At 39.5% G+C, this 25958-nt stretch overlaps 1 protein-coding gene across 3 annotated transcripts in view; it reads right to left on the bottom strand.

Annotated features, from left to right (window-relative positions):
- The window catches only part of G2E3 (G2/M-phase specific E3 ubiquitin protein ligase), a 71927-nt gene extending 57080 nt beyond the window's left edge, over positions 1–14847 (bottom strand). The window contains exon 1 of one of the 3 annotated variants that reach the window (XM_070358664.1): positions 14700–14847. In XM_070358664.1, coding sequence (XP_070214765.1) covers positions 14700–14770 — 71 coding nt within the window. In that variant the 5' untranslated portion in view covers positions 14771–14847. The remainder of the gene's footprint in view (positions 1–14699) is intronic. The other 2 variants (XM_070358665.1, XM_070358666.1) reach the window with 2 other exon arrangements.
- Between the last annotated feature and the right edge of the window lie 11111 nt (positions 14848–25958).

The raw sequence follows: 25958 nt of genomic DNA, 5'->3' as shown, positions 1-25958 counted from the left end.
GTCAGAGAGTGTTTTGCCTATGTTTTTCCCTAGGAGTTTTATAGTTTCAGATCTTACATTTAGAGCTTTAATCAACAAAATGGTTATTTTTATGAATGTGAATTTCACTTTGATAAAAAAAGTTAAATGGACACCTACCATATGATAGGTAGATAGGCAACAAAGAGAAATGAAGGTATATGTTCACAGGTGCCTTATCTGTAATAGCCAAAAACTATAAACAACCTAAATCTCCATCAACAGACAACTGATAAAACAAATTTTGGAATATTAATATAATGAAATACATGTACTAAAACTCATTGAACTATATTCTTAAAATGGGTGAATTTTATTTTATACAATTATACTATCAGACGGATGTTTAAAAGTTAACCACCATTTAAAAAAAATAAAGATATTTATTTAAATTAAAGGAAAAGCACTACGTAAGATGCTTTTAAGCCACCTCTCCATCCTAACAAGAGTTGAAAAGACAAATCAATATTTCTTGTCTCTGTAAGAGAGGTAACGACCACCACTCCATCTAACAAGACTTGAAAAAAGACAAATCAATATTTCTTGTCTCTGTAAGAGAGGTAACGACAGACCACTGCCCTCTGAGACTGGAAAGAGGTGAACACAGGGAATCACAGCTTACCTGAGCAAAGAGTTACCGGCTGAAACTGCTGTGGGATCCAGTATTAAAAACAGGAAAACCTCACCATAACTGACTAATGCAACCAGAAGTCCACAGTAAATATCAGACTTTGAGATGACTAAAAACTAAACTACCATTTTTAAATCACCAATCAGAGGGCCCCTCACCATTATCACCAGGAATGCAACCAGAAGTCCACAGTAAATATCAGAGAAAAATTCCCTTATGACTGGCAAGGCGAAGGTAAACTACCATTTTTAAATATATTAAAGCACTCTGTTCTTTCTTCCCTCAGGGGAAACTAGTGCATGCTAAGTTGCTTCAGTCGTGTCCAACTCTTTGCAACCCCATGGACGGTGGCCCACCAGGTTCCACTGTCCATGGGATTCCCCATGGAGTGGGTTGCCATGCCCTCCTCCAGAGGATCTTCTTGACCCAGGGATCGGACCCATGTATCCTGGGGCACTTGCAATGCAGGATTCTTTTAATGCTGAGCCACCGGAGAAGCCCATTTTAAAATACACCAAAGCAGTCTGTTCTTCTTAATAAGGCCTTCCCTCAGGAGAAACTAATTAGCCAGAGCCTAACCTGCTAGTGTATTATCAGAGCCTAAATGACCCAGGAAAAGAAAAATATTAATACCAAACTCCACCATACTCTAGCCATCCTGTCCCAGGGAAAAGGGGAGAAGAAAACTAAGATATTGTAAACTTCACAGTCCAGAGGCATAGCCTTAAAAAGAATGAGACTTAATCACAGAACTAGAAAACACTTCCCTTCTACATCTTACCACCTTGTTACTACTGGCTTATTTACAGTAATTCCTTTTATTCAGTACCTCATATCTGGCTATCAAGAAAAAAATTACAAGACATATCTAAGAGCTAAATGCACATTTTGAAAAGGCAGAGCAAACATCGGAACCAGACAAGGCAGGCATGTTGATAGATTTATCAAAACAAGATTTTTTAAAACTCTTCATTTTGTATTGGGGTATAGCCAATTAACAATGTTGTGATAGTTTTAGGTGAACAGCAAAGGGACTGAGCCATACATATACACATATCCATTCTCCCCCAAACTCCCCTCCCATTAGGGCTGCCACATAACATTGAGCAGAGTTCCATGTGTTATACACTAAGTCCTTATTGGTTATCCATTTTAAATATAGCAGTGTGTACATGTCCATCCCAAACTCCCCAACTATCCCTTCCCATTGCCCACCCTCTTCCACCCCACCCCCGAACCAAAAGTTCCACCCCAGAACCAAAAGTTAGTTTTCTAGTCTATGAGTCTCTTTCTGTTTTGTAAGGTCATTTTTATTATTTCTTTTTAGATTCCAATATAAGGGATGTCATATATTACTTCTCCTTCTCTGACTTACTTCACTCAGTATGACAATCTCTAGATCCATCCATGTTGCTGCAAATGGCATTATTTCATTCTTTTTAATGGCTGGGTAATATTCTAGTGTACTTATGTACCATATCATCTTTATCCACTCCTGTTAGAACAAAGAATTTGAAAAAACTATGAGTGATATGCTAAGGACTCTAACGGATACAGTAGGCAATATACAAGATCAGATAGGCAATGTAAACAGAGAAACAGAAATCCTAAAAAAGAACCAGAAAGAAATGCTAGAGATCAAAAACGCTAATGGAAATGAAGAATGTCTTTGGTAGAATAACTAACTAGTTCAATAAGTCCCCACATATGAACAAGTTCCATTCTGAGAGTGTGTTCCTAAGTCCAATAAAGTTAGCCCAGGTAACCAACTAACACAATCAGTAATATAGTACTGTACTGCAGAAGGTTTAAAATATTTCACACAAATAACACATAAAAAATAAACATGAAAAATAAAAATTTTGAATCTTACAGTACAGTACAACAACTGGCACACAGGAGATGGCATCAAGTGAGCTGGCAAGATGAGTTACTGACTAGAGGAGGAAGAGGAAGTGGTAGGTGGTAGAGCTGAAGGATCACCAGCAGTAGGAGACGTAGGGCAAGCTGCAATTTCACTCATGCCTGACGTTGATGGCACAGGTTCTGGTTCCTTGGTGGATTCAATTCTATCTACCCTCTTGAAAAAATTATTCAGTGATGTCTGGGTAGTAGCTCTTCTTTTCTCATCATAGATGACATGGTTTCAGCACTGGGCTACATTCTGAATGGTGGCTACAACCTTCATGTACTGTTCTACACTTGGGATCTATGCCTCAAAAACTAACAGTGCTTCCTCAAATCAAGAAAATTCTCTTGCCATTTCCTGTGTTATGAATTCTTCAGTTACTTCTTCCTCTGGTCTCTCTCGGTCCTTTCTCTAGGCCTCTATTTATTTCATCATGCCTTCATTACTAAGCTGCAGTTCAGTGCAATCATCCTCTTACAGATTTAGCTCTAACATCTTGCTAAGGGTGAATATGCTGCAGAAGACTTCTTTGGACTCCTTATTCACCTTCTCAAATACATGAAAATCATGAACAAACTACAGGCAAAGGTTCCTCCAAACCCCATTCATGGTGACGGCTGTAATTTCATGCCAAGCAAAGTCAATGTTTTTTATGGCCTTGTAGATGTTACAGTCTTTTCAAAACTGTCACAAGGTTGTTCCTGATTCATCACCCACCTTTACTGCCTGACAAGAAGTGTGATGTAAATATTTCTTGAAAGTTGCTATAACTCCCTGGCCCACAGGCTGGATGAGTGACAAAATATTTGGTGGCAGATGCACTCCTTTGACGGTAGGATGAAGTCAATCATGAATGAAGGGTGGCCTGGAGCACTGTTGAGTAGCAAAAGAATGTTGAATGGGCTATGTCCTTCTCCAAGCAATATTTCTCTATCTCCAGGATTAAGTGGTGGAAGAGTCAGTCCTGGAAAATGGCCTGTGTAACCTAGGCTTTGGGGTTACTATTCCACATAACAGGAAGAGAGCCCTTGGCTATGTTTTTAAGGGCTCTTAGGTTCTCTGAATGATTAGCTGAATGAAAAGAGAATTTTCAGCTTCATATCGCCAGAAGCACTGACACCAAACAACAGAGTTAGCCTATTTTTTTGCTGCTTTATTGCCTGGCATCACTCTTCTTCCTTACTGATATACTTTCGGTTTGGCATCCTCTTCCAGTACAGTCTGGTCTCATCCACAAGATACCTACTCAGGTAAACACGCACCTTCATCAATAATTTATTAAAGTATTTCAGGAAATTAATGGGCAACTAGTGTATCTGCACTCACCACCTCGCCACTTACTTTTACTCTATGAAGGCTGGCTCTAGCCTCGAACCCATGAATCCAGCCAAGGCGGCATTAAAAGATGCCGTCTGATTCTTCACTCAGTTTCTTCTTCAAGTCTTCATAAAGGCATTGAGCTTCCTGCCTTCATAAAGGCATTCAGCTGAAAGGGACTTGACACTGACACTGATCCTGCAGCCACACAGAGAAGTTTCTCCATCACTTTTCCATGCTTCTTTGATATTATTGTCAACGTCATTGGCATAGCAGACTTCACCTGTTCCATGACCCTGTTTTTGTTTCTTAGAATCATGCCTGGTTAAATAATTCATGTTATAAGAATGTGCAATATCTGCCATCTTTTCACCTTGCTCCACTCTTTCAATTATTTTCACTTTTGTTTCCATCATTACTGCTTTGTGCTATAGTACCAGCTTAGCAGTACTTAGTACTACCAGCTACATCACCACTGCTTTAATACTCCAGACATCCTGGGCTTGAAATAAAAATACTGTATTCTATACATTCAGTTCAGTTCAGTTCAGTTGCTCAGTCACGTCCAATTCTTTGCAACCCCATGGACTGCAGCACGCCAGGTCTCCCTGTCCATCACCAACTCCCAGAGTTTACGCAAACTCAGGTCCATCCAGTTGGTGACGCCATCAAACTATCTCATCCTCTGTCGTCCCCTTCTCCTCCTGCCTTCAATCTTTCCTAGCATCAGGGTCTTTTCTAATGAGTCAGTTCTTCACATCAGGTGACCAAAGTATTGGAGTTTCAGCTGCAGCATCAGTCCTTCCAGTGAATATTCAGGACTGATTTCCTTTAGGATGGACTGGTTGGATCTCCTTGCAGTCCAAGAGTCTCTCAAGAGACTTCTCCAACACCACAGTTCAAAAGCATCAATTCTTCAGCACTCAGCTTTCTTTATAGTCCAACTCTCACACCCATACCTGACTACTGGAAAAACCATAGCTTTGACTAGACAGATCTTTGTCAGCAAAGTAATGTCTCTGCTTACGTGACTACTGGAAAAACCATAGCTTTGACTAGACAGATCTTTGTCGACAAAGTAATGTCTCTGCCTTTTAATACGCCATCTAGGTTGGTCATAACTTTTCTTCCAAGGAGCAAGCGTCTTTTAATTTCATGGCTGCAGTCACCATCTGCAGTGATTTTGCAGCCCCCTAAAATAAAATCTCTCACTGTTTCCACCATTCCCCCATCTATTGCCATGAAGTGATGGGACCAGATGTCATGATCTCAGTTTTCTGAATGTTGAGTACATTACTGTACAGTAAAACACTATACCTTTTCAACAAAGGTCCATATAATCAAAGCTATGGTTTTTCCACTGGTCATGTATGGATGTGAGAGTTAGACCATAAAGAAGGCTGAGTGCTGAATAATTGATGTGTTACAACTGTGGTGCAGGAGAAGATGATTGAGACTCCCCTGGACTGCAAGGAGATCACATCAGTCAATCCTAAAGGAAATCAGTCCTGAATTTTCATTGGAAGTACTAATGCTGAAGCTGAAGCTCCAATACTCTGGCCACCTACCTGATGGGAAGAGCCGACTCACTGGAAAAGACCCTGATGCTGGGGAAGACTGAAGGCGAAAGCAGAAGACGGTGGCAGAGGATGAGTGGTTAGATAGCATCACTGACTCAATGGACATGAATCAGAGCAAACTCCAGGAGATAGGGTAGAACAGAGGAACCTGCAGTCCATGGAGTTCAAGAGTTGGATACGACCTAGCAATTGAACAACAACAACAAAACTATACAAAGGCACAACCATTTGTAGGGGATGCACACATGTGACGACGTATGCCACACACATAATATGTGACTGGACATGCAAACACACATTACAATCTTTGAAAATTCACAACTTTAAACTTTATACATAGGCGACTTATTGCAGATGGGGCAAGGCTGAGGAAAGACCTCTAAAAGCTTAAAAATATCTGAACAGAAACTTTAAAAACTAAAAAGCAAAGAGGACAAAAACCAACAGAAAACAAAACAAAAATAAAAAGAGAATATCCAAGGACTGTGAGATAACCACAGAAAGTGTAACAAAAGTTCTTGGACTACCAGAAGATAGAAAGTAACAGAAGTAACATTTGAAACAATAACAGTAATGCAGACACCAGACAAAAGATACAGGAAGTTGCAGAACTCCAAGCAGGGTAACTGCCAAAAAAACTACACCTACACATATTATTTCAAACTACAGAAAATTAAAGATAAAGAATAAAACTCCTGAAAAAAGTTACAGGGGAAAATAATCTTACCTAATAGATAAACAAGAGTAGGGATTACATCCAATTTCTCCTCAGAAACTACGCAAGTAAAAAGAGAGAGGAGTAATATTTAAAGGAGAAATATTTCAAGTATTGGGGGGCAGGGAGGGGAGGGAAAAAAAACCTAGAATTCTGTATCCTGTGAAATTATCTTTAGAAATGAAAGAGAAATAGAGACTTTCTTAAACAAAAATTGGTGGAATATGTTGCCAGTAGACCCTGCCTTTCAAGGTATGCTATGAGAAGCTCTTGAAAGAGAAGGAAAATGATAAAGGTCAGAAATTTACATCTATATAAAGAAAAGAAGTTTCCAGGAATACGTAAAATGAAAACTTCTATATGCTCAATTAAAACCACAGAGTGGAGCTAAATATACGAACAAAGAACAAGGGCAACAAATACAAAACAGTAACAAATATGGTAGAATTAACAAATATTTATATGAATTAATATTTATTAATTCATCCATATTAATAATCATTTTGAATGCCAATGGTCTAAATGCACCAACTAGAAGACAGATTTGTCACCGTAGATTAAAAAATAAGACCTAAGTATGCTGCTGCTGCTGCTAAGTCGCTTCAGTCGTGTCCGACTCTGTGTGTCCCCTTAGATGGCAGCGCACCAGGCTCCCCCGTCCCTGGGATTCTCCAGGCAAGAACACTGGAGTGGGTTGCCATTTCCTTCTCCAATGCATGAAAGTGAAAAGTGAAAGTGAAGTTGCTCAGTCGTGTCCGACTCTTCTCGACCCCATGGACTGCAGCCTACCAGGCTCCCCCATTCATGGGATTTTCCAGGCCAGAGTACTGGAGTGGGGTGCCATTGCCTTCTCCAAGACCTAAGTATATGTTATCTCAATACCCACTTTAAACATAGATTAAAAGCAAATGGATGGAGGGATTTCCCTGAAGTTCTGTGGTTAAGAATCTGCTCTTCCACTGCAGGGAGCAAGTGGAGCATGCGTTTGATCTCTGGCCAGGGAACTAAACTTTCAAGAACCATGTGGCATTGGGAAAAAAAAAAAAATATATATATATATAGCAATACTATGAACAACTCTGGGCTTCCCAGGTGGCACTAGTGGTAAAGAACCCACCTGCCAATGCAGGAGATGCAGATTCGATCCCTGGGTCCAGAAGATTCCCTGGTGAAGGGAATGGCAACCCATTCCAATAGTCCAGTATTCTTGCCTGGAGAATTCCATGGACAGAGGAGCCTGGCAGACTACAGTCCATGGGGTCACAAAGAGTTGGACACAACTGAGAGACTAACACATACATGAACAACTCTATGGCCATAAATTTGATAATTTGATAAGCTGGATGAAAGTGAAAGTTGCTCAGTTGTATCTGACTTTTTGTGACCCCATGGACTCCATGGAATTCTCCAGGCCAGAAAACTAGAGTGGGTAGTCTTTCCCTTCTCCAGGAGATCTTCCCAACCCAGGGATTGAACCTAGGTCTCCTGCACTGCATGTGGATTCTTTTACCAGCTGAGCCACAAGGGAAGCCCAAGAATACTGGAGTGGGTAGCCTATCCCTTCTCCGGAGGATCATCCCAACCCAGGAGTCAAACAGGGGTCTCCTGCATTGCAGGCAAATTCTTTATCAACTGAGCTATCAGGGAAGCCCCATAAAACAAACCAATTCTTTGAAAAACACAACTTTTGCTGAAACACAATAAAAAATAAACAATCTGAATATAACTGTATTAAAGAAACTGAATCAATAATTAGTAACCGTTCAAAACAGAAAGCACCAGGCCCAGATGGGTCACTGTAAAATTCTATCAAGCATTTAAGGAGAAATTATACCAATTCTCTACAATATCTTTAGAAGACAGAAGGAGTGGGACTACTTCCAATTTACTCCATTAAGCCAGCATGTACCTAATACCAAAAAAAACCCCCCAAAACGACAATGACATCACAAAAGAAAAAAACACAAACTCATGAATACAGATGCCACAATAAAATATTAGCTAATCAAATCAAACAATGTATAAAAAGAATTATATACCACAGCCAAGCAGGATTTACCTCAGTTATGCAGTCACGCATCTTGGTATTTAACCAAAAGAGATAAAAATTTATGTTCACAACAAAACTTTCACAGAGATGCTTACAGCTTGGAAACAGTTAAAATGTCCTTCAGTAGATGAACAGATAAACTATGGTACACCTAGACAACGGAATATTACTTAATGCTAATTGCTGGGAGAAATATCAACAACCTCAAATACACAGATGATACCAGTCTAATGGCAGAAAGTGAAGAGGAACTAAAGAGCCTCTTGATGAAGGTGAAAAAGGAGAGTAAAAAGGTGGCTTAAAAGTCAACATTCAAAAATGAAGAACATGACTTCTGGTCCCATCACATCATGGCAAACAGAAGGGGAATAAGTGGAAGCAGTGTCAGATTTTCTTTTCTTGGGCCCGAAAATCACTGCAGATGGTGACTGCAGTCATGAAATTAAAAGACCCTTGGATCCTTGGAAGGAAAGCTATGACAAACCTAGACAGTGTATTAAAAAGCAAAGACATCACTTTGCTGACAAAGGCCCATAGAATCAAAGCTATGGCATTTTCAGTAGTCATGTACAGACCTGAGAGTTGGACTATAAAGAAGACTGAGTGCTGAAGAATTGATGCTTTTGAACTGCGGTCCTGGAGAAGACTCTTGATAGTCCCTTGGACTGCAAGGAGATCAAACTAGTCAATCCTAAAGGACATCAACCCTGAATACTCACTGGAAGGACTGATGCTAAATCTGAAGTTCCAATACTTTGGCCACGTGATGCAGAGCTGACTCATCGGAAAAGACCCTGATGTTGGGAAAAACTGAGGGCAAGGGGAGAAGGAGGCGGCAGAGGTTGAGATGATTAGATAGGATTACCACCTCACTGGACATGAACGTGAGCAAATGCTGGGACATAATGAAGGACAGGGAAGCCTGGAGTGCTGCAGTCCATAGGGTCTCAAAGAATTGGACATGACTTAGCAACTGAACAACAACAAAGGTGAAATAGTTGATAAAGAATCCACTTGCCAATGTAGGAGACACAAGAGACATGAGTTTGATCCACAGGTTGGGAAGATCCCCAGAGTAGGAAATGGCAGCCCACTCCAGTATTCTTGCCTGAGAAATTCCATGGACAGAGGAGCCTGGCGGGCTACAGTCCATGGGGTTGTGAAGAGGCAGATACGACTGAGTAAGCAGGCACAGGATGTATAACATCATCTGCGGGTGTTGTGTAGTCACTAAGTTGTATTGACCTCTGTGTGACCCCATTGACTGTAGCCCTCCAGACTCCTCTGTCCATGGGATTTCCCAGGCAAGAATACTGGAGTGGGTTTCCATTTCCTCCTCCAGGGATCTTCCCAACACAGGGATGGAGCCCACACCTACTGCACTGGCAGGCGGATTCTTTATCACTGAGGCACCATGGAAGGAAAAAAAATTCATAACCGGGTTCTTGCCCTAGTGAGAACTGTGGAATTATGTGTGATTTAGAGCAGGACTCAATTTCCTTATGGGAAATTTATTACCTTGCAGGGTCATAACATCCTAAAGAATCTGTTAAGCTATATAAACTGTAAAGCACTATATAATCCTGAAGTATCCTTATGATGACTAAGATTATGGGAGACTTGAAAAACAAAAACATCCAACCGTGCCCAGCATAATAATCAGTAAATATTTACTAAATGAATAAAGGATTTCCCTGGTGGCTCAGATGGTAAAGCGTATGAATAAAAGTATTTTACTTTAGAATCATTGCAAAGGAAGTTATAGGAAAAATGGATCAATAAAACTGATCGTGAGATATTCTTCAATGAAAAACTCCACACCAGTTCTAAACCAATTCCACAGTGAATAAGCCCCAAATATTTCAAAACTACAAAGCCTACTACTACTACAAATACCATTCATTTGTAAGAGAAATTTCAATAGCAGCATTCCAGAAAAATAGATAAATTAGAAAATCTGAGACCAAAAAAAGTTGTTTGATGTTAGGCTACTGGAAGCACTACAGAAAAAGAGAGGCATAAAAAATACAAAACCCAGGCAAGACTTAGCATTTAGTTTGGGTTTAACTCTCTTAAGAGTTAACATAAGCTTACATACTAAGAGAGACACCCACCAGTGCTTCCCTCAGTAATTTTAATATTCTTTTGTGGCTCAGCTAGTAAAGAATCCACCTGCAATGCAGGAGACCTGGGTTCGATCCCTGGGCTGGGAAGATCCCCTGGAGAAGGGAAAGGCTACCCACTCCAGTATTTTGGCTAGAGAATTCTATGGACTGTATAGTCCATGGGGTGGCACAGACATGACTGACTTTCACTTTCACTTGACAAACAAAATACCAATTAACGTGGACACTGGCATTATTGTAAAAAGTTGTAATTGAAGGTAGTTGAAGTTTCCCTTTGTATACAAACATATCATCACATGGAGTGAACTACAGACTTTACCTTGTGTCAATGTAAGCTCATCAATTGTAACAAATGTACCACACTAAAGGGGAATGTTTATAATGGAAGAGACTATGCATGTGTGGGGAAGGCGGTACATGGGAAATCTCTATCATTTTCCCCTCAATTTTGCTGTGAACTAAAACTGCTCTTTGGCTTTCCTAGGTGGCTGAGTGGTAAAGAATCTGCCTGCCAATACAAGAGACACGGGTTCGACCCTTGGGTCAGGAAGATCGGCTGCAGGAGGCAAGAGATTTCTTGCCTGGGAAATCTCATGGACAGGGCAACCTGGCAGGCTACAGTCCATGCAAAAGAGTCAGATATGCTTTAGCAACTAAACAACAACAAAATTGCTCTTACAAAAATCCAGTCTTTAAAAGGAAAAGCAATTAAGTTATAAGTTTATATTGACTTACTTCACAGCTAGTCCTCCGGGAATAGGTTTTCCTTCCCTCCCTCTCTATATTCTGGCTCTCAATGTCCATTGTTCATGTTTCTTCATCATTTTATTGTCATCTTAGAATGTAACGACCTTTCCACCTTGGTTCTCAACAGTCTCTGGATATACCAATTCCAAAATTCAAGAAATGATGTGAATGGTCTAGCTGCATCAGACATTGAGCTCTGATTCAAATAACTACTTTGGCTGGAGAAGGTATGTGGGATCATATGCTCCTAAGTCCAAACCTTTACTCTCTGGTCATCAGAATGATGTGCCTATAACACTGACAGGTTTCTAAAGAAAAGGCTGTGAGCAATGAAGTCAGGTAACAATCTTACCTGTTTAAATCAAAAAGGAAAGGCAAACTTTTCTGTTTTTAATTCCCAATATTCTCTTAACTTAGAACTGAATTAATGTAGAAGTGATCATCTGTGTACAAATGAGGCTAATTCTCTGTTATAAAGTTAATTTTTAAATTACACTTAAAATATATCTTATAATAAAAAAAAATCCTGCATGGAAGGAAATTAAATGCAAAAAAAAACAAAATAAAATTTTTTTTAAAGTTACTAAATCTTTTGTTGCCTCAGTTTTTTCACCTTAATACAGGGATAATAATAAAATGGCTCTAAAGGTTAAATGAGAAATATGTATAAAGCATTCAGAGTTCTGTGAATATTAGCAAATACTGCTCTTAAAGAAATTTTTAAAAATCTTAAATTTTTTCCCACATAAAATGTCTTCTAATTCTACAACTTCAATACTTGTTTTTCCATAGTTGTATAATTTACAAACTATATGATATCACTAAAATCTCTACCACAGCTACACAGAATTATATTGTCATCTTTCAATTTTTAACTTTTTCAGCTTAATAAGACATAATGTGTTAAAATTTTTAAAATAACAAGCACCCCCTGAACACACAGTTTCAGACTATAAAGATACTGTTCTGAACCTAGAACTGCAAAGACAAAAGAAGACAAGAGCTATTTTGTTTACAACTAAACCATGCACTGAGGGCTTCCCACTGATAAAGAATCTGACTGCCAGTGCAGGAGATGCAAGAGTCTTGAGTTTGATCCCGGGGCTGGGAAGATGCCTGGAATAAGAAATGGTAACCTACTCCAGTATTCTTGCCTGGAAAATCCCAAGGACAGAGGAGCCTGGTGGGCTCCATGGGATCACAAAGAGTTAGACACAATTGAGCACACTAGCACACATACAAACTGCACTGAGGAAGAATCACTTCACTGGCTAAGTCTAGAGAGGTACCTGAAACCTACTAGGTCAAATTTTAAGGAGAAATATAAAAGGTCAATGACTAACTGCACAAATATGATAGAAGAGATCTGGAGTATCGTGGTAATACCACAGAACATCATAGGATGGAAAAGAATGGCAGAAAATTATGAGGATAATTCTTAAAAAGAGGTTGGAACCAGACTGAGAAGGTTTTTGAAAAAAAAAAAAAAAAGGCAAAGAAATTTGAAATATATGTGGTAGATGATGAGAGGCCATCAGAAATTTTTTAAAGAGCAACATTTGGAAGGAGAGATTGAGGACAGAGGCAGGAAGCATTACAATAAATCAATCAATAAGAAGTATAAAATTTCTAACAAAATCTAGTTTTTGTCCTAGTTTGAACATTTTACTAGTTGTGTGAGAACAAACTGCTAAAACCCTCATAGGCTCAGTTTTCTTATCTGAAAATAATAGTAAATATTACAATGCTATTTTGAAGATTAATGACATAATGTACGTATAATGCTTAGAGTAACTCGATATCATAGCAGATGCATGTATCATTCACTATGTACCACACACTATTCTAAGATTTTACTGTGTTTAATTCATTTGATTCTCACAATAGTCCTACCAGATAGATATTGCTATTTTCTCCACTATAATTGAGGGAATTTAAGCACTGAAAGGTTAAGGAACTAACAGCCTTAGGGTCAGACAGCTACCAAGTCACAAGAACAGAATTCAAATGCAAGCAATCTGTCCACTTTCATGACCTTAACCAACATATTACAATGCTTCTCTAAGAGAGACCAAGTCAGTGTTTTTAAAATATTCATCAAAATTACTAACCTTCAAATTAAATTTACAGAACACTATCCTCCAGATTTATGGGATTATAATTTCTGAGATTTGAAATACAGGAATCAGCACTTCACAAATCCTTCAAGGTAATGTGTACACAATAAAAATTGAAATTCACTGATTCAGGTAGACACAGCAAAAAAAACCAAAGAGTCCAGGTAAGGAAAAGGAACAGAAAATGTAGAGACGAATTCTACAGGGGAAATTACTATTTGCTGGTGGCTTATAATAAGTAGAATCATAAGATCTGAATTAAGCAAACCTTAACAAAGTACAGCTAATGTCTTGCTGCAGTCTTACATTAATGTTTAAATTTTAATGACCATAACTACTGAATATTTACATTTATTTTTCCTGGCTAATAATGAAACAAAAGTTCATTAGCAGGGACGGAGGAGTAGGAGTAGCCAGCACTGGACAAAGGGATATTTATTCTGAAAAAGTCCTACTTTTTAAAAGAAACTTATACGTTTATATGGTATGATACTTTGATGTTAAAATCTTAGAAGAAGCATAAAATATCTGATCCTATAAAGCAACACAAAATTAGTCTGACAGTTCTCAACAAGCCAAGATATAAAATTTCTACACATTTAAATGCTTACTTATAGATTACAAGTAGGGTACACATTTAAACTATTCCAGAAGGCATGACTTTGTTGGGAGGTTAGATAGAATTGATTTTTGAGGCAGTCGGTCATTAAAAATAAGTAAAATAAAAACCCAAAACAAAACCTGACGTCAGAAAATTTAGTACTTTCGAAATGACTCCACAACAACCCAATCGGCCAATGAATGACGGGGATGAAAAGGCAGGTCTGTGGAACTAAACCTTATCCCTATTGTTAGCAAACTAACACCCTTGTGACTCACCGCTGTTACCATACAGCCAATTTAAATAAGCAAGAGTCTCGGATTTTTGCGGTACACGAAAAATATCCGGGTTTTGCATACAAAGGATACTCAGATTTCAATTTAAATCCCCACCAGGTATTTCAAAGACTGCCAATTTCCTGCGGTCCACTGTAAGAAAGACTTCTCCTTTTAGAAGGAACGTAGAACATTTCTTCATTCTAAACCTGCTCCCAACCTTCCACCTTTAATAAAGGAAGATTCTTTTGGGTATGGTAATACTTTAGCAATAACTACTGCTGAAGCTGCAGTACTCGAGCCTATTTGGCGCAAATACTGAATTGCAATTACCAGAAAGTCGACAGTTTAAAGTTTCGGGGGCGGTCGGGCCTCCGAATCCCCAATATTCTAGAGCTGGGGTGTGTACGCCATCTGTTTGGAGCGCTAACCCGGGAGAGGCTCCCCCTGCGCCAACTTCCAAAGTCCTCACGTCCGGCCCCACTACAAGACACCTCAAAGGCTCTCCGAGGCCCCCGCTGTACTGTCCGGTCTCCCCGACCCCCTGACCCATCCGACGGTCCTGCTTCTCTCCTTGGAATATTCCATATCTTGCTGTTCCACATCCACTCACCGAGGCGCGCTGGGCAGAAGTTCCAGAGAGGCCGTGTCACTTTTCCCTTCCCGCGCTGCGCCACACGCCATCCTCGAGCTGCTACACCAAACGGCCCACACGATTCAAATTCTCCCACTTCCGCCCGCAACCCGGAAGGAACGCTCAGCCCCGCCCCATGAAGGGCGGGGCCCGCGGTGACGCGGAAGTCGCGGAAGGAAGAGGCACGTCCCTGTTCTAATACCTCGCGTTGGCTTTCCTCGTCTGTTCTCCTCGCTTCAGTTTCTTTTGTATCTCCCTGCTTAGGTCTGAAGAGAAGTGACGGAGCGGGATTGGTATTTCTGCCCGGTGGCTCGTGAGTGTTCTCTCGTTTCTGAAATGGATTGAGACGTGCTGAATTTTCTTCCCTTCAAGGAAGTGAAGTGACTCAGTCATGTCCGACTCTTTGCGACCCTATGGACTGGCTCTTCCATCCACGGGATTCTCCAGACAAGAATACTGGAGTGGGTTGCCGTTTCCTTCTCCAGGGTATCTTCTCGACCCAGGGATTGAACCCGGGTCTCCCGCATTGTAGGTAGACTCTTTATCGTCTGAGTCACCGGGAAATGTGCCTAATTTCTCCTTTCGTTTCAAGTAAAGAACTAACCAAGCGAGCCCGGATGTTTACTCCTCGCCTCGCGTACGCACCAGCTGCAACCAGAAGTGAAAAAACAAACCCTCCAGGTCCTTAGTACGGAATTTCTCTAGGTCTCTTGAGACTTGCCTCCGCACCGTCAGGACCTCTTTCCACACTCTGTTTGAGGAAGACAAAAAGCCAATCAGAGGGAGAGAGAGAATACATATACGATTTTTAAAATAAGACTATATAGTCAGGTTTTGTTTTGTTTTAATGTTTGTCCCTTGAGTTTTTGTTAACCACTCCTTCTTTAGGATGCTTAATGAGTACTTCAATTTCTTCCACCAAAATGTTGACAGTTATCACCAGCAACCCTGCCATCAGTCCAATGAGATTAATTTCTCATCAGCAGTGGAGAGTCCGTTAAAGTCACTGACATTTTTTTCATAAGACTAGTAAGGCTTAATGTATAATTACCTAGGGCTAGCGTTTACTGAATGGAATATCAAGTTATTTGCATATTTAAACTGTTATTCCCTTTTTCTCCCCAGAGTGAATTAGGTGAATTTGAATACAAACACTATTCAAGTAATGCTATAGCATTTCATGAACAAAGAAGATCTGCAGTATGTACCCACTGACTATTTCAGGGAGCCTGAGTAGATCCAGACTTAAGAACTTTTTAAAGAAAATATTCACTACAGGACATATTTTAATCTAACAAAACCAGTCACTGTACTAGATATTCTGGTGCTAATAAATTTTTTAAATTAACTGAAATATATTGATGTGAATATTGTGCTGCCACACAACCCCAAAACTAATTTTCTGTTCTTGGATTAGCAAAAATTAAAATGATTTACAACATCCAGTACTAGGAGGGTGTAGTAGTAAAATGTACATACGGATCTACTGGGAGCATACACTGATACAACTCTTGGAAAATAACTCTTTGACCAACACTTCTCAACATTGGGGTTCTCCTGTAGAAATATACTGAAGCTCCAATGCTTTGGCCACCTGATGTGAAGAGCTGACTTACCGGACATGGATGTGAGCAAATCCAGGAAATAATGGAGGACAGGGAAGCCTGGCATGCTGCAGTCCATGTAGTCGCAAACAGTCGAATATGACTTAGCGACTGATAAACAACAACAATAGAAAAATACATGCTAGTGCTTTTGAAGCACTTCAAATTAAAAACAACCATCAGGAGGTACATGATTGAATAGGTAGGATACAGTGGAAGTCACTCAGTCGTGTCTAACTCTTTGCGACCCCATGGACTATACAGTTCAGTTCAGTCGCTCAGACATGTCTGACTCTTTGCAACCCCATGGACTGTAGCACGCGAGGCCTCCCTGTCCATCACCAACTCTCAGAGTCTACCCAAACTCAAGTCCATTGAGTTAGAGATGCCATCCAACCGTCTCATCCTCTGTCATCCCCTTCTCCTCCTGCTGTCAATCTTTCCCAGAATCAGGGTCTTTTCTAATGAGTCAGTTTTTCGTATCAGGTGGCCAAAGTATTGGAGTTTCAGCTTCAGCATCAGTCCTTCCAATGAACACCCAGGACTGATATCCTTTAGGATGGACTGGTTAGATTTCCTTGCAGTCCAATGGACTCTCAAGAGTCTTCTCCAACACCACAGTTCAAAAGCATCAATACTTCAGTGCTCAGCTTTCTCTCACATCCATACATGACCACTGGAAAAACCATAGCTTTGACTAGATGGACTTTTGTTAGCAAAGGAATGTCTCTGTTTTTTAATATGCCCTAGGTTGGTCATAACATTTCTTCCAAGGAGCAAGTGTCTTTTAATTTCATGGCTGCAGTCACCAACTGCAGTGATTTTGGAGCCCCCAAAATAAAGTCTGTCACTGTTTCCACTGTTTCCCCATCTATTTGCCATGAAGTGATGGGACCAGATGCCATGATCTTCATTTTCTGAATGTTGAGTTTTAAGCCAACTTTTTCACTTTTCTCTTTAACTTTCATCAAGAGGCTCTTTAGTTCTTCTTCACTTTCTGCCATAAGGGTGGTGTCATCTGCATATCTGAGGTTAATATTTCTCCCAGCAATCTTGATTCCAGCTTGTGCTTCATCCAGCCCACCATTTCTCATGATGCACTCTGCATATAAGTTAAATAAGCAGGGTGACAATATACAGCCTTGACAAACTTCTTTTCCTGTTTGGAGCCAGTCTGTTGTTCCATGTCCAGTTCTAACTGTTGCGTCCTGACCTGCATACAGATTTCTCAGGAGGCAGGTCCAGTGGTGTGGTATTTCCATCTCTTGAAGAATTTTCCACAGTTTATTGTGATCCACACAATCAACGGCTTTGGCATAGTCAATAAAGCAGAAGCAGATGTTTTTCTGGAACGCTCTTGCTTTTTTGATGAGCCTATGGATGTTGGCAATTTGATCTCTGGTTCCTCTGCCTTTTCTAAATCCAGCTTGAACATCTGGAAGATCACAGTTCATGTACTGTTTTTTTTTTTTTTCATGTACTGTTGAAGCCTGGTTTGGAGAATTTTCAGCATTACTTTGCTAGCATGTGAGATGAATGCAATTGTGCGGTAGTTTGAACATTCTTTGGCATTGCCTTTCTTTGGGATTGGAATGAAAACTGTTCTTTTCCAGTCCTGTGGCCCCTGCTGAGTTTTCCAAATTTGTTGGCGTATTGAGTGCAGCACTTACACAGCATCATCTTTTAGTATTTGAAATAGCTCAACTGGAATTCCATCACCTCCACTAGCTTTGTTCGTACTGATGCTTCCTAAGGCTCTCTTGACTTTACATTCCAGGATGTCTGGCTCTAGGTGAGTGATCACACCATCGTGATTATCTGGGTCGTGAAGATCTTTTTTGTATAGTTCTTCTGTGTATTCTTGCCACCTCTTCTTAATATCTTCTGCTTCTGTTAGGTCCATACCATTTTTGTCCTTTATTATGCTCATCTTTGCATGAAATGTTCCCTTGGTATCTCTAATTTTCTTGAAGAGATCTCTAGTCTTTCCCATTCTATTGTTTTGCTCTCTTTCTTTGCATTTTTCACTGAGGAAGGCTTTTTTTTCTCTCCTTTCTATTCTTTAGAACTCTGCATTCAAATGGATATACAGTTTATGGGATTCTCCAGGCCAGAATACTGGAGTGGGTAGCTTTTCCCTTCTCCAGGGGATTTTCCTAACCCAGGGATAGAACTCGGGTCTCCCACATTGCAGGAGGATTCTTTACCAGCTGAGCCACAAATACGTCCCTGCTATTAAGTAGACTTCTACTACTATAAAGCAGACTTCTACTACTATTAAGCAACAAAGCTCTGTTGCTTTGCCCCCTAAACTGCTGCGTCCAAAGTTAGGACTGTCGAACTCCCAAAGACACAAACAAATAGAATGGTATTACTTAGTTATAAAAGCAGCAATATTTGGTTATATAATAATGCTGATAGACTTGGCCCTGCATCATTTCACTAATTCTTAAATTACCACTTCCCTGTAACAGTACACGTTGTTGGACTAAAGTATCCTTTATAGCAGCTCATTCCTCCCCTGGGCTAGTCATAGTGAAGTTCTACTAACCCTTTTCGTCTTTTACATGGGGCAGGTTTTTTGATCCTTATCTCCTACCCACACTTGAAACAAATATTTGAATTATATTCTTGGCAGATCCCAGTCTCCCCTTCTTATACCAAGATAGATCCCTGCATATCTGTTCATCTTAGAGATAAATTTCTAGTTTTTTGCCCTTAAAGCACTCCATATCAATTCCTATCAATAGTACTCAAAGTCACCGCATCTATCTGCTCCCCTAACTAGTGATCATCTCTGATATCTTGGGACAAAACTTATATTAAGTTTCCTGCTACTCAGAACCCTCGCAGAGTCACATAATGAGAAATACACTTTTAAAAGGGACCATTCAAAAAGTCTAAATAGAGGCCTATTCATATTCTCATAATAAGATACTTGACCTAGAAATGGAGTGTGGGTGTGTGTTAGGAGTAGGAAGGGGACCAGGGAGCAGGCTGTTGATAGATGTCCGGGAAGTGAGAAAATGTGTAAAAACACTTTTATGTTTCCCAATTTTGCTTTCACACTTCTTTCTTCAACATCATTTATTTATCATTATAGACTTGATTCTAATGTCAGCACATTGCCTTAGAGAAAAGTACTTCTGGAGATTATGCAACAGGAGAAACAAATAGCTTCCCTACTTCCACTCAACTTGTATCCCTTACATGCCACGTTTTCTGTCTTCCACTGATTAGCCTACTATGGGCAATGATGTTAAAACAAAAGACAGGGAAAAAAATAATAGCTAGGCCAAATGTCTGTTTCTCCTTTCAGGAACTCTAGTATAGAGTCTGTTTAGTCCCTCTTCAGCAATTCTTTAGACCACCACTGCCCAGTACAAATGTTAGCCACATAGATCAGATCAGATCAGATCAGTCGCTCAGTCGTGTCCAGCTTTTTGTGACGCCATGAATCACAGCATGCCAGGCCTTCCTGTCCATCACCAACTCCCAGAGTTCACTCAGACTCATGTCCATCGAGTCAGTGATGCCATCCAGCCATCTCATCCTCTGTCGTCCCCTTCTCCTCCTGTCCCCAATCCCTCCCATCATCAGAGTCTTTTCAAATGAGTCAACTCTTCACATGAGGTGGCCAAAGTACTGGAGTTTCAGCTTCAGCATCATTCCTTCCAAAGAAATCCCAGGGCTGATCTCCTTTAGAATGGACTGGTTGGATCTCCTTGCAGTCCAAGGGACTCTCAAGAGTCTTCTCCAACACCACAGTTCAAAAGCATCAATTCTTCAGCGCTCAGCTTTCTTCACAGTCCAAATCTCACATCTGAAAAACCAGTCTTGACTAGACGAACCTTTGTTGGCAAAGTAATGTCTCTGCTTTTGAATATGCTATCTAGGTTGGTCATAACTTTCCTTCCAAGGAGTAAGCGTCTTTTAATTTCATGGCTGAGTCACCATCTGCAGTGATTTTGGAGCCCCCAAAAATAAAGTCTGACACTGTTTCCACTGTTTCCCCATCTATTTCCCATGAAGTGATGGGACCAGATGCCATGATCTTCGTTTTCTGAATGTTGAGCTTTAAGCCAACTTTTTCACTCTCCACTTTCACTTTCATCAAGCGGCTTTTTAGTTCCTCTTCACTTCCTGCCATAAGGGTGGTGCCATCTGCATATCTGAAGTTATTGATATTTCTCCCGGCAACCTTGATTCCAGTTTGTGTTTCTTCCAGTCCAGCGTTTCTCATGATGTACTCTGCATATAAGTTAAATAAACAGGGTGACAATATACAGCCTTGACATACTCCTTTTCCTATTTGGAACCAGTCTGTTGTTCCATGTCCAGTTCTAACTGTTGCTTCCTGACTTGCATACAAATTTCTCAAGAGGCAGATCAGGTGGTCTGGTATTCCCATCTCTTTCAGAATTTTCCACAGTTTATTGTGATCCACACAGTCAAAGGCTTTGGCATAGTCAATAAAGCAGAAATAGATGTTTTTCTGGAACTCTCTTGCTTTTTTCCATGATCCAGCAGATGTTGGCAATTTGATCTCCAGTTCCTCTGCCTTTTCTAAATCCAGCTTGAACATCAGGAAGTTCACGGTTCACATATTGCTGAAGCCTGGCTTGGAGAATTTTAAGCATTACTTTAGTCATATTTTAAAAAAATCAAAAGATGGCCTGATTGCCCAGTGATTAAGAATCCACTTGCCAATGCAGGGGACATGGTTTTGATCCCTGGTCTGGGAAGATTCCACAAGCTGCAGGGCAACTAAGCCCATTTGCCACAACTACTGAGCCTGAGCTCAAGAGTCTGTGCTATGCAATAAGCCACCACAGTGAGAAGCCCCCCATCACTGCAACTGGAGAGTAGCTCCCATGGCCACAGCTAGAGAAAGTCCATGTGCAGCAACAAAGACCTGGCACAGACAAAAGTTACAAATAATAAAATTTAGAAAATAAAAGAAATAGGTGAAGTTAATTGAAGTAATAATTTTATTTAACCCAATATATCTAAGATATTAAATATTTATTTGATACTATTTATTATATTAAATAAAACATTAAATACATACCATTAATATATATTAAATACATTTTAAATTAAATAAATATTATTAAATATTACATTTTTATTTAACCCACTATATCTAACATGTCTCAATAATCTATTCCATTGCTTTCATGGAATAGATTATTGAGACATTTTACATTTTTTGTACTGTCTTTGATATATATTTTACATTTACAGCACATCTCAATTTGTACTAGCCACATTTCAAGTGTTCATTAGTTACATATAGCTAATGGCTATCATACTGGCCAGCACAATTGAAAATATGTCACAGTTATTCCTCCTAAGAATACAGGCTACCATGGAACTCTATTCTCAAAATCCTTTTTCACCAACTTCTAACAAACATTTGAAAGCATGAAGTAGAAATATCTTTTCTCCAAATTTGTGTAACTGTTCCTACTCTATCATGGTATCATTGCTTCCATATTTAATGCCTCAGATTTTTTTTTTACACTTTCTCCTTTAATGAATTTTTTTCTTACCCTCTCTATTCTCATTCTCCTTGTCTATCCCATACGCTTTTTTTCTATCTATCTCAGCAATATTTGAATACTTTGGAATATATTCAACACCTATATATTAACATCTATTTAACATAGATTATATTTAACATATTTAATATATTTAACATCTATCATGGCATTAGTGCTACAGTTTTCATCCTACAGTTGCAAAACGAATTAGTCCACTTAACTGATCACCTCTTGTGTACAGGTCATAATGAGAATACCATACAAAATAAACATATGACCATTATTAGTGTATAGCTCCACGATCAGGAAATATTTGTCAAGCATCTTTTATGCTATCAGCAATGTTAATACATTTCTGATTAGAGTTTTCACAGTGTATACTAAAATGTTCCTTACATTAGTTTGCCTGACCAGACTTTTTACATCAATTTTGAACTTGAATCAAAATAGATTTTAAGAAAAGTAAGCTGTTGTTTGCTACCAAACATAATTCTTTTCCTCAGTGTCTCATTCACATGAATGTTTTGATCTAAATTTTTAATCTAACCCTGATTGAGTGTCTTTTAAATCAAACACACCACCTCGTGGCAGCAGGAAGCACCACCCAAAATAGCAATTTCAGGTCTCTTGTTTCAGGGTTGTTTGGGTAATAGGTAGGTTTATTAATACCAGTTATTTGGAATGATACTGTTCCTGATGGGTAACTACATGATTTTTTGAAACAAAGGCTCAAAGATTGCTTGTAGGAAATATGAAACAGGGTGTTCTGATACAGTTCTAAGAAATATTATGTTTGGGCTTCCCAGGAGATGATAGTGGTAAAGAATCTGCCTGACAATGCAGGAGACACGGCTTCGATCCCTGAGTCAGGAAAATTTCCTGGAGGAGGAAATGGCAACCCTCTCCAGTATTCTTGCCTGGAGAATCTCATGGACATTAGAGTCTGGCAGGCTACAGTCCCTAGGGTCGCAAAGAGTCAGACATGACTGAGAGACTGAGAACGCCATGTTGTATTTATCTTATTTTTCCTCCTCTCCAGGTTGGTGTTTCAAACAAATGATTGTCTGGATTGCTTTTCTTACTTGCTGTCTTTTGGCCTAGAGTGTTTATACAGAAATCAAAGCCTCTTTCCAGTTAAGTGTGTGTGTGCTAAGTTGCTTCAGTTGTGTCCAACTCTTTGTGACCCCATGGACTGTAGCCTGCCAGCCTCTTCTGATTCATAGAAATGAAAACCTCTTTCCAGTTAAGAGTAACTCCAAATGCAGGCATACACATTGGTAAAATCACCCAGAATAAATCAGTCATGAAAAACATGTTTGAACTGAATCTTAAAAATTCTTGAATACAATTGCAAGCAATCAAAACTGTTTGCAGTTTATTTTGTGTACTTTGATTTTTTTAAATCCTTTCCAGAATACTTCAGGAAAGCGACTTCTCAAGTAAATTGATAAAGAAATTTAGTTACAATGAGCCCAATTCTCACCTGTATATCTTGAAGGTAGAAGATCAAACTCTCACAAAAGTCCAGGGCATAGAATTACCACTTAGGTAATTGCTTAAAGCTTGGCTTAGACCTTTATGGCTGTTCTTTAGGGAAAATTCTTCAAGGGCACCAAAGAGTATAAGAATATAATAAGGCCTGAACTTTAGATCTAGACAGGCTGAGACTTAAATGCTAGCACTGTTACCTACAAGCTAAGTATGAAGCACGCAACTCAATTCTCTGAGCATCAGTATTGATTTTAAAAAAGGTAAATCATAATCACTCCCTCACAGGTTTGTTGTGAACTTTATTTTTAAAAATTTTTATTGAAATATAGTTGAGTTACAATGTTGTATTACTTTTAGGTGTACAGCACAGTGATTTGCTTATACATATATATACACATACATAGACATGGGGCTTTTCTGGTGGCTCAGACAGTGAAGAATCTGCCTGCAATGTGGGAGACTGAGCTTAGAGACCTGGGTCAGGAAGATCCCCTGGAGAAGGGAATAGCTACCCACTCCAGTACATTCCTTATAGGTTATTACAAAATATGGAGTATAGTTCCCTTTGCTTTACAGTAGGTCCTTGTTGATCATCAATTTTATATATAGTGTGTATATTTTAATCCCAAACTTCTAATTTATCTCTCCTCTACCTTTCCCCTTTGGTAACCTGTTTTCTATGTCTGTCAGTCAGTTTCTATTCTATAAATAATTTTATTTGTATCATATTTTAGATTCCACATATAAGCAAGATCATATGATATTTGTCTTTCTCTGTCTGACTTACTTCACTGTAGGTCCATCCATGTTGCTGCAAATGGCATTATTTCATTCTTTTTTATGGCTGAGCAATGTTGTGAACTTTAAATCAGAGGATATTTTTAATGGTAATTATAATTGGGCAAAACTTATAGTCAACATCCCCTTCCTTCTTCTCTTGGTAATGTGTGGCATTCCATGTCCATTTCCTTTAGGCTGATGGTCCACTTTAGAGTCACTCAGAACTCTTCTCCTAAGTAGATTTTAGCCTGTATCCTTTCTTCTTCCCTTCAGTGCCTACAATAAATTCCTCAGTGACTCACTCTCTACTTTCCACCTTACCAGCTAACCTCTACATTTTATTCATGTTAGCATACAGAGCTAAAAGAGATTGAAAGTGTTAATCGCTCAGTCATTCCTACTCTTTGCAACCCCAAGGACTGTAGCCAGGCTCCCCTGTCCATGGAATTCTCCAGACATGAATACTGGAGTGGCTAGCCATTCCCTTATCCATAGGATGTTTCTGACCCAAGAATCGAACCCAGGTCTCCTGCATTCCAGGAGGATTCTTTACTGTCTGAGCACAAGGACTTCCCAAGTGGTGCTAGTGGTAGGGAAGCTACCTGCAATGCAGGAAACACAGCTTCAGTCTGAATTTGGAAGATCCCCTGGAGTGGGATATGGCTACCCACTCCAGTAATCTTCCCTGGAAAATCTCACAGACAGAGGAGCCTGGCAGGCTGCAGTCTATGAGGTTGCAGAGTCAGACACAACTGAGCACACACACAAAAGAGATCAGCTTTAACAAGCTATCTGTAGCTCAAATAGATAGTGATAATTTGGGGGAGTCAGATGTTACATTTTATATCTAACTCTTCCTCCTTCTCTTTTCACCAATTTCAGTTTGCAACTCTAGTATCTCAGAAATGGCTTATATCTTCTTTGGTATTTGTATAGTAATAGATATTAAATTTCAGTATGTGGACAGTAATCATCAGTCAGTTCAGTTCAGTCGCTCAGTCGTGTCTGACTCTTTGTGACCCCATGGACTGCAGCACGCCATCCATGGCTTCCCTGTCTGTCACCAACTCCCGGAGCTTACTCAAACTCATGTCCATCAAGTCTGCGATGCCATCCAACTATCTCATCCTCTGTCGTCCCCTTCTCCTCCCACTTTCAATCTTTCCTAGCATGAGGGTCTTTTCAAATGAGTCAGTTCTTCGCATCAGCTGGCCAAAGTATTGGAGTTTTAGCTTCAGCATCAGTCCTTCCAATGAATAGTCAGGACTGATTTCCTTTAGGATTGACTAATTGGATCTGCATGCAGTCCAAGGGACTCTTAAGAGTCTTCTCCAACACCATAGTTCAAAAGCATCAATTCTTCGGCACTCAGCTTTCTTTATAAATGACAATCGGATTTTCTATAAATACAAACTAATGAAAGGAAATTAGAAATGTGAAAGGGAACTAACATTTGTTCAATACTTTCTACATTCCAAATGCTGTGCTACAACTATCCAAAAGTTGATTTACTTAATCTTGACTAATAGTTGATGAAACAGGATTTAATTTGATTAAGTAATTTTCCCAAGGCCACAGTAAGAAACTGATATTTTAACCCCATAGCTTTTGTATAGAAGGCCTGCTCTTTCCCATCACAATATTTTAATTCATACATCTTGTATAGTTCCATTTTAATTTTTTTGAGGAACTTCCATACTCTTTTCCATATAGGCTGCACCAATTTATGTTCCCACCAATAGTGTATGAGAGTTCCCTTTTCTACACATCCTCACCAACATATATTATTTGTGGTCTTTTTGATGATAGCCATGACG

This window comes from Bos mutus, chromosome 21 (genome assembly GCF_027580195.1).
Source record: "Bos mutus isolate GX-2022 chromosome 21, NWIPB_WYAK_1.1, whole genome shotgun sequence".
NCBI classification, from domain to species: domain Eukaryota; kingdom Metazoa; phylum Chordata; class Mammalia; order Artiodactyla; family Bovidae; genus Bos; species Bos mutus.
Note: the sequence above shows the minus strand (reverse complement) of the source record. Positions and strands in the feature narration are given on the sequence as shown.